This window comes from Furipterus horrens, unplaced genomic scaffold, assembly GCF_987537825.1.
Source record: "Furipterus horrens unplaced genomic scaffold, mFurHor1.1.pri manual_scaffold_4, whole genome shotgun sequence".
In the NCBI taxonomy this organism is placed as follows: domain Eukaryota; kingdom Metazoa; phylum Chordata; class Mammalia; order Chiroptera; family Furipteridae; genus Furipterus; species Furipterus horrens.
Genome location: NW_028327174.1, coordinates 41,860,730 through 41,874,239, shown reverse-complemented (window position 1 = coordinate 41,874,239; position 13,510 = coordinate 41,860,730). Strand labels below are relative to the sequence as shown.

At 34.0% G+C, this 13,510-nt stretch overlaps 1 protein-coding gene across 1 annotated transcript in view; it reads left to right on the top strand.

The window, feature by feature from the left end:
* LOC150011586 (sucrase-isomaltase, intestinal-like) overlaps positions 1-13,510 on the top strand; it is a 78,565-nt gene that overhangs the window by 57,624 nt on the left and 7,431 nt on the right. Inside the window, exons 13-17 of the mRNA XM_090275512.1 lie at positions 4,501-4,618; positions 8,464-8,632; positions 10,093-10,209; positions 10,444-10,592; positions 11,309-11,393. Of these exons, the coding sequence (XP_090131638.1) occupies positions 4,501-4,618; positions 8,464-8,632; positions 10,093-10,209; positions 10,444-10,592; positions 11,309-11,393 (638 nt within the window). The remainder of the gene's footprint in view (positions 1-4,500; positions 4,619-8,463; positions 8,633-10,092; positions 10,210-10,443; positions 10,593-11,308; positions 11,394-13,510) is intronic.

Genomic DNA, 13,510 nt, shown 5'->3' with positions numbered 1-13,510 from the left:
AATGAAACAAAGGTTAATATCATGATAATGACTCCTCCGTGTTACATTTTACTTTCTATTATAAGTCTCTGTCATTCCAAAGCTGATCTTATTGTTCTTCAGGTAGATGTGCACAGCAGCTTCACTCCAAGTTGTAATAAGTGTCCTGAGATTAGGCTCCATAATTTTAAGCTAAATAAATATACATAAAGCCCTAGTAGGAAGGTTAAGACTAAACTTAAAAGGTCTAAACTGTACAAGGAGAACATGTAAAATAGAAAATATTTTTATTTCATATAAAGTAATAACATTTAATAGTAATGTTTATTATTAATATAACTATTAGTAATAAATGTTTATTATTGATAATATAAACAAAATATTAAGTAATAACATAAAAGACTCATTATTTATATTAGTTATTCATTTAATTCTCACAAAGTAAAAATGAAAAAAGAATTATTATTAATTTAAAAATCTGCTAAACATCTCCATTGTGTCACACAGTATTCTAAGGTTTGGTAATGACATTAGAACAATGAAATAAGGAAGAAGTCTTTTTATAAATCTTATTAAAATTTACTATTCCCCTCATCCAAGATGAAGAAACTGAGGCTCAGGATAGTGAAGTACCTTACTCAAAACCAGGGGTTAGTGTCAGGATGTGAGGCCAGCTCTGATCTGTTTAGAACTGTGAAAATTCAAAGTAGCGGTATAAGGGGAGCAAGACTATCACATAGTAGAAAAAGTTTAGGTTTGAAACTGACCCTGGAAACTGAGCTTTCATCTTTAATTGGAGTTTGTTTGACAGAATTTACTGCAAGCTGGCAGACAGGTATGTACAACCATGTCAGTCTTGCTCATTTCTATAAGCTCTGTCAGTTTGAAAACCTCTTAAATTCATTACCATGTTACTGAACAAATACAGATTACATAGCAGGACAAAAAGGCAAATCTTTTTCATGCTTTTTTCTTTTGTATTATAGTCACTATTGTTGAGTTTATATACCATACTGTCCCAAGCATGGAGAAAAATAATTTTCAAATGAAGGCAAATTTTTCTCTAGACTTAAATAAAATGATGACGTTTGCTACATTAAAAAAAAAAAAAAACAACTTTTTTACAAGTGCTTTGGAAAGTCTATCCTTAGAGAGTATATCTTTTAGTAAGCTTTCTGAGTTATTCTCAGAGAAATTTTCAGCAAGTAGAGAATGCTAGTGCTGCCTAGTCTTTCCTCTATTTAGCTATGACAATGCTCAAATTTTCTTATGTAATTGTAGTCTTTTCTGTTTTTAAAAAATCTTCAGGAAGAAAGTCATTATTTGGTTTGGATTTTTTTAATGTTTAACTAAATTTTTATACTTTAAAATTATTTCCTCTTTAATTTTTTTGTAGAAATGAGATAATTTCCTAGTGCTGTGTGAAAATTCTTTGTATATACTGCTGATGAACGATGTTTTGCTCTGTTATGCACAGTACAAGATGCTAGGTACCCACCATCTATGTCATCTGCCTAAGGTTTTGGGCAGAAAATCCCAAGACAGCTGTTCCTAATAAGCTCAGAGTCTAGTGAAGATGACCAATAAATGTGAAGTGAAATACAATCAGAGACTTCTATGTGATGATGACAAAATGAAGCCACACCCAGAACTTCAGATATTAATGAAGTGGCGAGAAATCGTTAAAGAGCAAATTTTTATGCATAGCAATAATAAAAAAAAAATGGAATTCAATCTTACTTCATTACCTTCAAAAGTGTCAGAGGATGTTTCAGCCCATTTCCCTCCAGAAAACAGAGCCTGAGGCAAAACTTATCTGGGAATGATGGGTTCTTTTGGGAGGGGGAGGGAGTGGAGGAATAGGAGGCAAAGGAATCCCAAGGCAAGAAGGATAAGGGAAAAAGTGAAATGAGACAGGGGAGCAAGGAAAGCAAATACAAGATGGCGTTTTACTGAATTGACCAGAGCTTCACAAGAAAATAGAACCAGTTGCTCAGCCAACATAATTTTTTGTTAGTCTGGTGAGTGTGAAATGTCAATTCATTATGTGTTTAAGTGCATACATCTGATTATAAATTAGATTAAGCATTTTTCCTCTTCACTGGCTTTTCAGGTTTTATTGACCTGTTTGATGGTTTTTCCTATTTTTTTCTTTTGAGCCATTAGCTTTAGTTGTATGTGTTAAAAGTATCTCTGCTAATTTCTAGCTTATCTTTTCACTCTTCTTTTAATATCTTTTGTTGAACAAAAGTTCCTAACTAAACTATTGTCCAATTTATCAATTCTTTTCTTTATCAGTTTGTAAGTTAGGAAATACTTTTGAACCTGAGGTCATAAAGCTATACAGTTGTTAAAATATTTTATAGTTTCTCCTTTTCATATTTTTGTCTTTAATCTACTTGGAATTGATTTTGAATGATGTGAAGTAACAGTCTAACTTTATTATTTTTTAATACGGAAAAAAATTATTCCAGAACCAATGAAAGGTCTATTCTTTCCCCACTGATCTGTCATACTTATTTTTCTTATGATAGATATCTATATATACTATGTGTTACTTCTAGACTGCTATTTATGTTCATTGATTTTTCTTTCTCTTCACCAATTTGACACTGTCTTAATTTCTATTGATTTATAATAAGCCTTGAAGGAACGTGAGAAATAGAGCTTATCTCTTTGGCCTTCTTCAAGAATGTTTTGGCTGTTAGACATTAAATCCATAAATTAATTTGGGAAGGATTGACATCTTGTGCTGGCCAATGTGGCTCAGTTGGTTGGAGCATCTTCCCATAAACTAAAAGGTTGCTGGTTTGATTCAGGGTATATGCCTAGGTTGTGGGTTTAGTCCTGGTTGGGGTGGGTATGGGAGAAACACCCTCCCCCCACCAACTCTTTGGAATGAAAAAAAAATGAATTGACATATTTATAATACAGAATTTCTAATGGGATGATGAGTATGCTACTTCCCCACTTTATTTGTCTTTTAAAATTATTATTCATAAAATTTTATATCTTTATGAAGTTTTAAACTTATTTGGTTAATCTTGTTTCTCTTGGTCCTCTGTATTTTTGATACTATTTTATTTTTATTTTTATTAATTATTTATTTTTAATTTTATTGTTTTTCAGTTACAGTTGTCCCAGTTTTCCCCCCATTGCTCTACCCTGCCCTACCCTCCCACCCCTGCTTCCACAGTCAATCCCCACTTTCTTGTCCATGTCCATGGCTCCTTTATACTTGTTCCTCAACAAAACCCTTCCTCTTCTTTCCCGTTATCCTCCTCCACCCTCCCCTCAGGTCACTGTCACTTTGTTCCTTATTTCTGTGTCTCTGGTTCTGCTCTGCTCATTTGTTTGTTTAGTTCATTAGGTTCTAATTAAAAGTGAGATCATATGGCATTTGTCTTTCACTGCCTGGCTTCTCTCGCTAAGCATAATACTCTCTCCAGTTCCATCCATGCTGTTGCAAAGGGTAGGAGTTCCTTCTTTCTTTCTGCTGCATAGTATTCCATTGTGTAAATGTACCACAGTTCTTTAATCCACTCATCTACAGATGGGCACTTAGGCTCTTTTCAGCACTTGGCTACTGTAAATAACAGTGCTGATATATCTCCTATGGCAAGGAATATAAAGGAAAGAATAAACAAATGGGACTACATCAAATTAAAAAGCTTCTGCACAGCTAAAGAAAATATCAGCAAAATGAAAAGGGAAACGACAGTATGGGAAAACATATTTGCCAATGATACCTATTTTTAATACTATTTTAAATGCCTTTTTAATCATTTCACTTTATTTTTGTTGCTTATTTATAAAATGTAATTGGTTGAGTTTTGTATATTAATTTTTAATACAGAAAAATATGTTATACTATATTAATTATTGTAATTTAATCTGTTGATTATTTAGGATTTTCTTCCTATGTAGACACCCACATCATGTGTGAATACATACAACATTGGTTCTTCCATTTTAATCCTTTTACCATTGATTTATTTTTCCTAGTACAGGACTGAACAGAATTGGTAATAACTGGCACCTTCTTGCTCCCAATCTCAATAAAATGTTTTTAATATTTCACAATTGTACATGAATTTGGCTATAGGTAATTTTGTAGATAACCTTAACAAAGTTAAGGAAGTTTTATTTTATTACTATTTTACCAAGATTTTGTCATGAGTAAAGTTCAATTTTTTTCAAACACTTTAAAGCATTTTAGATATGATTTTGTGCTTTTACAAAATGTTAATATATAAATTATGTTGATTGTGTTTCTAATGTTAAACTAACCTTGTATTTCTGAGAGAAATCTACCTTAGTCTTGATACTATAGCCAACTATGTCCATAAAATCAAAGTACAAGTAAATAATTTCATCATGTTATTGTAGTAACACTGTTGTAACTGATTGAAAGACATTTAGTATTTAGCGAGGGTGACCAATATGTAAATGAAGAAATAAAATACAATAAGGGTATTTATATTATATTAAGAATGAATATTTATCTTGTTTCATTTTTAGATATCACAGGTGGATTACTGTCTGAGAAAACATTATGTCCCGATTCCAAGACATATCTGGGATATCATTATGACACACATTCTCTGTTTGGCTGGTCACAAGCAAAATCTACTTTCTAGTGAGTAGTTTGTAAATCTCCTTGAAATGTTTTGTTTTAGTATCCACAAATTTTTATTAAAATATCCTTTAAGAAATAGGAAAATTTTGTTTAAAGCTGATGTTACATGTTATTGTTCCTTAATTTTTTCAAGGTCTAGTAAGTAACCGTCCTCTTCTAAAACTTTATCTTGCTGATTTATCATTTTTACTAAATGTTTGCATTGATTTTTCAAATATTTTAACAACCTGTCGCAATAGCACAAAAGCAGGGCAGAATGACCTTGTTAGAAGCATAAAAACTTGCAAAGACCACTAAAGCTAAAATCTTGATTTCGGATCAATGTTAGAGACAATTTGGGGACAATTTTATAATGTAGGAAGTAATTGTTAATACACTCTAAGTTGTGCACCAATACTGCCTTTATCTTACTTTATCCCCTCTGAATAGAGTCATTTTAAGCCTGTTAACCATGAATGTGTAAAGTCCCCACCACTGGAAACCAAAGTCAGGATTTGTGCTGCCATATGTTTAAGACACCAAGCGCAATATGCTGAAAGCTTGGCAGACATTTTCTTCTCTCCTGGAATTAATAATCCCAGGTCTTACAGCATCCTCTCAGTGGCCTCTGATTTATGCTAATCCTCTGAGTTCCACCTTTTCTGTCTTGTCCTGTGTATATTATTGGGAGACTCTCATAGCCTGCATTAGTAGAATTAGTTAGGTTCAGGGGTTTCAGGTACAGAACACTGTGTTTCCATTTACTGCATCCTTGTCTGTCTGAAAGAGGTGTTCATTACAATTTGGGTTCATTAGAGTATTTTAACAATTTGTCATAAGCATAGGCAAAATATATATGACCCACTGAGTCAGCTTGTGTGATTTATAAATTGAACTATCAGAAATACTGGGTTTTTAAGTTATCAGAATAGAATAGAACTGATTATTTCAGTCATATACAAATACATTCCATTGGTGTGTTTTGTAATATATCCACTTCTTAGAGCTATGAGTTCAGGGGACTTAGTGAAATTTGTTTAGTGAACACGAGAGAGAATTACAGAGCTGAAAAAGAACATAGGGCCATTTAACCAGAGTCTGCCTTACTTATTACTGAAAAATATTTAGGTCTTAATTTGACTGAAAACAACACTTAAAAATTTATAGTAAACTTGATAGACAGCATTCTGAATATATTTTTTAATGTGGCTAATTAATAAAAACAGAATCAAGTGGCTTACAACTATTTGAGGTTTATTTTTTAATTTATTGAACTTATTCAGGTGACATTGGTTAATAAAATTATATAGATTTCAGGTGTATAATTCTATGATACATGATCTGTATATTGCATTGTGTGTTCACCACCATACGTCGAGTCTCCTTCCATCACCATTAATCCCTCCTTTACCCACTTCTACCTCCTCTGCCCTCCTTTCCCCTGGTAATCACCATACTGTTGTCTGTATCTGCGATGTATTTTTTTCCCTTTGCTTAGTTCTTTTACCTTTTTCACTCTTATTTTACTAAGCCATTTCAAATTTGTATTGAAAAGGCAAGGAATCAGTTCTGTAGATTTTAGGATGTCCTACTCATACCTCGGTTACCGAAGAAACTGTTAACTGTGTTTAACTCATCAAGGAACTTAGGCAAGAAGAAGATAAAGAAGGAGGAGGAGAGAGAAAGAGGAGTAAATGTGGACATGTATTCCTCTCCAGTGTTGAAAATTATATCTGAACACTTTTTATATCTCAAGGATAAAAATGAACATGACTTCCAAATTCTGAACTTAATGAAACTCAGACAATGAAAATTACTTCCCAGAGGGCATAAAACTAGTTTTAAGTGCAAGCATTAGCAAACTTTATGTAGAGAAGGCATAAAAACTGTTTACTGAATTTATTAGTTTAATCAAATAATTTAACATTTCCCCCCCTCAGTACTTTACCCCCCAGAAGCAAAATAATTTGGCCTGGAACTCTTGGTAAATAAATAATGGCTGAAACTGAAATTTAAGTTGTCTAACAAGGGTGAAGCAGACCTGGGGCTGTAATTGCTAGGCACAGTTTAGAAAGTATAGGAAGGGAATGAGCCTTTACTAAGCACTTGTTATGTGCTAGCTGGGGGAGATGTGCTTTCATAATATAAGTTGTCTTCATTTAAACGTTATAATAACACTGTGAAGTTAAGCATTATGAGCCTCACTTAATAGCAGTTAAGTAACATTCTCAAAATTACATGTACTTTATATTGACGAACTGGATGAAGTTTAAACTATATCTCTTTGATTGCAAAACATATTTCAATTAACTTTATTTATAGGTTAGATTTTAAGGTTGTACACTAATATTGCCTTTAAACAAGCACCAAATAAATTCCAATGTCTCCCTTAGCTATAATTTAACTCTAACCTCAGTGTATGAAAAGAAATATTAGGAGGTCCTTACACAGTCCTTATTCTGGAAGTGAATGATATGAGAAAAAAAAAATCCTTGATTTTTTTCTTTTGACTCTCACAGGGAATACCTCTGTGACTTTGCCTAGGTAACTCATATTTGAATTTTACCAGCCCTTACAGAATGTAATTAACTATATCCTTCAAAACCTATTACCCTGTTATACAACAGAATTGAAAGTATGAACTTGTCCATGATATGAGTCTCCATTCTCAATGATAATCATTTTTTAAATTTATATTTCTTTTCCTGACAATTAATTTCAGAAACTTCATCTTTATTAGCCAAGGCTAAATGATATTTTTCTTTACATATCTAAATATAAATTAACATTCTAAAAAGTTTGTGAATTAAGATGGTATGACTTTCATCTATTCCAACATCCAAAAAGGTATTGAAAATTATCTTTTCTTGATGCTTTCAAAAAGTATTTATGGAGGACTTACTATGTGGCAGGCATTGTTCTAGGCACTGGGGAATATATCAATAAGCAAAACAGAAATAAGTCCCGGCCTTCAAGGAGCTTTACATTTCACTAGATTTTAGGAGTCTTACAGCTCAAAAAGAGATATATCAATTTTGTACATAAATCAGTTTTGATTATGTATATTATACATATGTGTATTGAAACAACTGTCAGAGTTTTAATGAAGTTACAGGATGGTTTGATATAAGAGGCCAAAAGAAATGCCAGAAGAGTATGAATTGCAGCCAGTTAGGGATGAAGTTGAAATAGAGAGGAGACCAGATGTAGATGTTAAAGAAAAAAAAAAAAAAAGGTCAGACATACAAGTTAAATTCAAACAAGAGAACAACCAAAGCAAAAACTTATAATAATGATACTGAATATCTACACATATATTATTTTTCATATACATGTATGGTCTCACTAAGAAAATATAATCAATTATCAAACAAAAATTACTGGCAGTTTCAACATTAGTATAAAAGCCACCATTACTGCATATTAAAAATCACAATCAAAATGTTGATACCCAGAGCCCATTCCTATATAGTCTGATTTAATTGATCAAGGATGATGCCTTTTTTTTCTTTTAAAGCTCTCAGATGTTTCTAATAACAGACATGGTTGAGATTCACTGTACTACCTGCACTACAATAAAACTCTTAAGAAAAGTTTAGTGTGAGAGAATTTGGTCTGGATGTTTAGCATTGGCTTTTAGCAGCTGTTTCATGAAATGTGTAAAATGGTTTACATATGGTAAGTTCTCCTTTTATTATCTTCAGTCCCTCCCTTTCATGCTCACACAGATTTATACCTTTGATAAAATATTTAAATTACATGAAATAGGAATTTGTTCATACACTTTAAGATCATGTGGAGTTTTTTTTGGGTGGGGGGGATATTTTTGGAATAATACTAAAGAAAGTTTTTCCTGTTTTCTCCAGTGCTTCTCAGAATGCGACGGGAAAGCGAGCATTTGTTTTGAGTCGTTCAACATTTGTTGGGAGTGGGAAATACACTGGCCATTGGCTGGGTGATAACTTTTCACGTTGGAGAGATATGCATATGTCAATTATTGGAATGCTAGAATTTAATCTCTTTGGAATTCCATACGTAAGTTTTAAAATTAAACATTCAATTAAATTAAGGCCTATCTACCAACCAATATTATTTGGGGGTGCCAAACTACTTCTATGAAGATAAAATGTGCTAAAGCTGTATTCAAGACATTATAAATAGTACACTTCATACAGCCACAGTAGAACTGGCCTCAACATATGCAGATGTCCAGAGGACCATATATTTCTTAATTATTTTTATTTGTTTTACGACATTAAGATTCTTGGTCATGGTAAAACTGGAGATGTTTATTTCCTTTATCATTCATGTCTGTCCGTACTGCATCCACAATTCTTCTACAGCCTATTACTATGAGCTCTATAGATAACAGATGAGAAAAGAAGGGACAGACAATTAGGTGTCTCTATCTTTTAAAAAGGGAGGAAATGAAATATTAAATCAGCAAAATATTTCAAACATACATCAAAATACTTTCTTATCTGAGCCCTAGTGATGAACAATTTAACTGCTAAAAAATTTGCTATGTTCACAAATTTGAAAGTTTTATTGTACTAGATTCCCCATATCCCAATGATTTTTTACAAGAAATAATATAGAGCAATATTTGTCTTATTTTGGAAAGCTTCAAATAAAATTGTTGTAAACTCAAATTTAGTGAGAATTGCATTTGCTGTTCAAGTGATGGATGAGGTGCTTTCAAAGAAGAATTGCTTAATAAATATTGAAAATGAAATCCAGCTTCAAGTTTTGTCTGGACCAGAAACTGACAGGCAAAACTTATAAGCAGCCTCAGGGAGGAAGAGAGTGTGACCCAGTTTCCTCCACTGAAAATCTTAGAGTTTTAGCAGAGTAGATGACAAACCCAATGTTTGGGGAACTAACATTTTTATTACAAGTGACATGTTTTATGAGTCCATGCTTTACTTCTTCACGATATTTTTGCTTACAAACTTAGACATTAACTGAGTTTGGGGGTTAAAGATTGTATTTCTGAGAGAAGAAGAGTTCTGGAATAAAACAATTTGAGGACTAAGAGAGGCCTCCATTAGCTATAAGGAAGCAAATTATCTGTAACTTTATAGGACAAAAAAGAAAGCACAGTCGGTGCAATAATCCTGGGCCTTTTGTTCCGTCCTGAGTGCTTGCTTAACCACAAAGGTTTTGGATTAGCTAAATATTCTATGTCTTTATTTCTCATACTGTGACAGGCAATTTACAGTACTGTACCTGGAAAAAGAAAAAAGCATTTGTAGGCATATTGGATGACCTAAAGACTTATACTGTGATGTAGTGCATAGCAGTTTTTTAAAATCAAGGCGGACAAGAGGGAATTGTCACTATTTTATTCCAAATTCCCTTCTTAAAGAGAATTTTTTCACCTTCAGATTCCACATTAAAAATTAGAAATAATATACTCTAAAATATTTCAGTGCAGGTTTTATGGCAAAATTAGTAAATGATATTTTTTTTAAGTCACAAAAATCTTTCCCCAGATTGGAGCTGATATATGTGGGTTTAATGAAGAGACAACTTATGAACTTTGTCTGCGTTGGATGCAACTTGGGGCATTTTATCCCTTTTCCAGAAACCATAATGCAATTGGATATACGGTGAGTGAGAGTAATGTAAAATGATAGCTGCTGTACCTGTATAACATGTAAACTTTATAGAATGTGTTTAATTAAGAAAAGTTTGCAATAACCTACTACAGTGAAAAGCTTTCAAGTTGAAAGAAATATTTCTAAAATGTTCTGTTTCTCCCTAACCACCAAAGAGAAAAAGTAGTAACACTTAAAATTTCGTACTTCAGGTAATAAGTCTATTGAAATGTTTCTCTTTTATAGGAACAAGACCCTGGGGCATTTGGAGAAGAGTTTGCTGCGATCTCCCGTTCTGCATTAAGGATTAGATACTTCCTGCTGCCTTACTTGTACACCCTCTTTTACCATTCTCACGTCAGTGGAAATACAGTGGTCCGAGGACTGATGCATGAGTAAATCACATTTAATAACTGTTCCAGTCTTAGGTTTTCCGCCACATAGATCCTAGAAGCCTCTATGGGAGATATTTTGGAGCTAGTGCAAATTAGTTTTTCCCCCACTGACTATGATTAGATATAATTTACAGATTTGAAGAATTTAGTTAAGAAAACACTTTCAGTCATTTAACAAGAGCAAAGGTTTTGTCTTGTGGTCTAGACAGTGAGGAATACAGAAAAAGAATGAAACGTGGTCCCTGCCCACAGAAGACTGGGAAGATCGCAACTAACAGATTTGAAGGAAACTGAGTATAATGTAGAATGTTATACATTTATATCCTGATTATGAGGCACAGCCTATAAAAATTCGAAGAAAGGTAGGGTGAGTGTGAAATGAAATGGACAGCTTTGTAAAAGAGGTGGGATTGATGCCGAATCCTTAAAGGCGGATGCAAAAAGGAGCAACAAAAATTTACAACAATTCGATTGCTTCGCACTGTTTTGACCTGAGCTTTAATGCCCATTTTATCTTCTGGTCAGGGAAGACAACTGATTCCCTTGCTTTACCTGATGATAAGATTTTGTTTCCTTAAGACTGCTTGTACCTTAAACCTTTCCCTGTTATCTTTTCGGTTTTCTTTGTGAACTCGAAGTGGTTAAGTAAGGCTTTAGTTACTTATGCAACAACATTAATTTGACTAAATTAATGGTTTTTCACCCTAAAAATCCAGATTTACATCAGACCCTCAGACTCATGAAATTGACAGAGCGTTCCTTTGGGGGCCAGCTTTAATGATTGCTCCAGTACTTGAAGAGGTAAGTACCATAATTTTATATCAGCATGATATAATAATTATTATTTAATTTACTGAGTTTAAAGAGAAGGAAGAGGAGGAGGAGGAGGAGGAAAAAGGGAAAGAGAGAGGGGGAGAAAAACATCAATTTGTTGTTCCACTTACTTATTTATTCATTGGTTATTTTTTGTATGTGCCCTGACTGGGGATCAAACCCACAACCTTGGAATATTGGGACAATGCTCTAACCAACTGAGGTACATGTCCAGGAGTCGAGTCGGCAGCCGTCTGTCTCGAGAGACGATGGTGTAGCTTCTTAAGAGTCTATCTGCACCACTGAGAATGGTTGTGCAGTCCGACTCGGGAGTGACACGGTATCTGTCTCCTCCCGTGTTGAATCGACATCTTGCGATGACGCTGGAGTGTCCTCTCCAGTGAAGCTGAAGCTACAGAGCCTGGGCAGGGTGATATGGAGGGTCTGCTGTTGCCCATGCAGCAGACCCCCCCTCTCTTCGCAGCTGAAGGGTCCAAGGGAAAGACGGAGTCAATACAGCTTGGCTTCAGGTGCGCCGCAGGAGTTGCCGGTGTTGACTACAACGTCAAACCACCTTAGGGACTCCGGCTCCGGATTTTCTGTCGGGGTTTACTCCCTTAGCCTTTCCCCTAAAGAGGTATGCCGCAAGGCAGCGGAGGTTTTTTGGAATCAGAGTTTTCCTTCTCTGATGTGCCCTGACTGGAAGATTGAACCAGCGACACTTAGCTCGCAGGCCGACGCTCAATCCACTGAGCCAAACCAGCCAAGGTTATGTCCAGGAGTATAACATAATTATTCACAGTAGTTTACCTTGGTGCCATTAGATCCTTAGAACCAATCCAGGCTTGCCATATTCTCCTGTTTTTCTTACACCACTTTTATTCTTTAATTTGAAAACAATGTATTTTTATATTTATTTTACTTTATATAAAATATACCTCATGTTAAATAAATCTCAACAACTGAAATTCATGCTTCTGCTATTCAGAGATTCCCAAATTAATCACAAGATATTTTGCAGAATTAAGTGATTGACCCTGAAAAATATGCTACATTAAAAAAATTTTTATTACTTTCTTCACCTATGCCAATGTATTAGCAAAATGTCTATTTTGAGAATATCAGTTGCTTCATTAACCTTAAAAAAAAAAATTCCTGTTTCAAACTCATTTTTTCCTTCTCCTTCAGATAGCTGTCTTCCTCATAGTTGAGTCACAAAGGGAGTGGTAACATGACTAATCTGAGAGAATTGGGGTGAAAGTCACTTTTACAGGAGAATAGGCAGGATGGGTACCATGTGGATGCATTGACAACAAATCTGTACAAAATTTTGGGACTAAATCTTAGAATTCCCAGGGATAGAAAAAACACTTTCAAGGCTGCCTATTTATTGTGTCAGATTTCACTAGCTTTGATGAACTTGTCATAGATACATAAGAACTGACACTGGGCCTTTATGGGATTTTTTAAAGCAACTATTTTCTGTATTTCTGGACTGTTGTTGAATTCACCACAGCTGTATTCATGCACATGCACAAACATACACAAGTATAATAAAGATCTATTTATATACATGCGTATATATATAAATATGAAATTTAGACAAAATAATATAATAGAACAAACCTGTACTTAGTTCAGAACTAAAAAATAGCTTTTATTTTTAAAAACATTTTATTTATTTTTAGAGAAAGGGGAAGGGAAAGAGAAAGGGAGAGAAATATCAATTGATTGCCTCTCCCACGCGCCCCGCCAGGGACCTGGCCTGCAACCCAGGCATGTGCTTTGACTGGATATCAAACCAGTGACCTTTTGGTTTACGGGAGAATGCCCAACCCACTGAGCCACACCAGTCAGGGCTCAAAAAAGTGTTTAAATGAATTTATAAGTATTTCATATTTTACATTTTTAAATAACTATATCACAATTGCCATGAGCTAAAATGCCACTAAGCAATTTCGTGGTTAGTAATAGAATATGTTATCTATGTTATACTAAGTCTTAATGTTCTGAAATATGGTAAACCCAATTAGGCTTTTTAGAAAATATTATCAACGATGTACATTAAAAGTTCATAATCTAGACATGAAACATATTTTCTGATA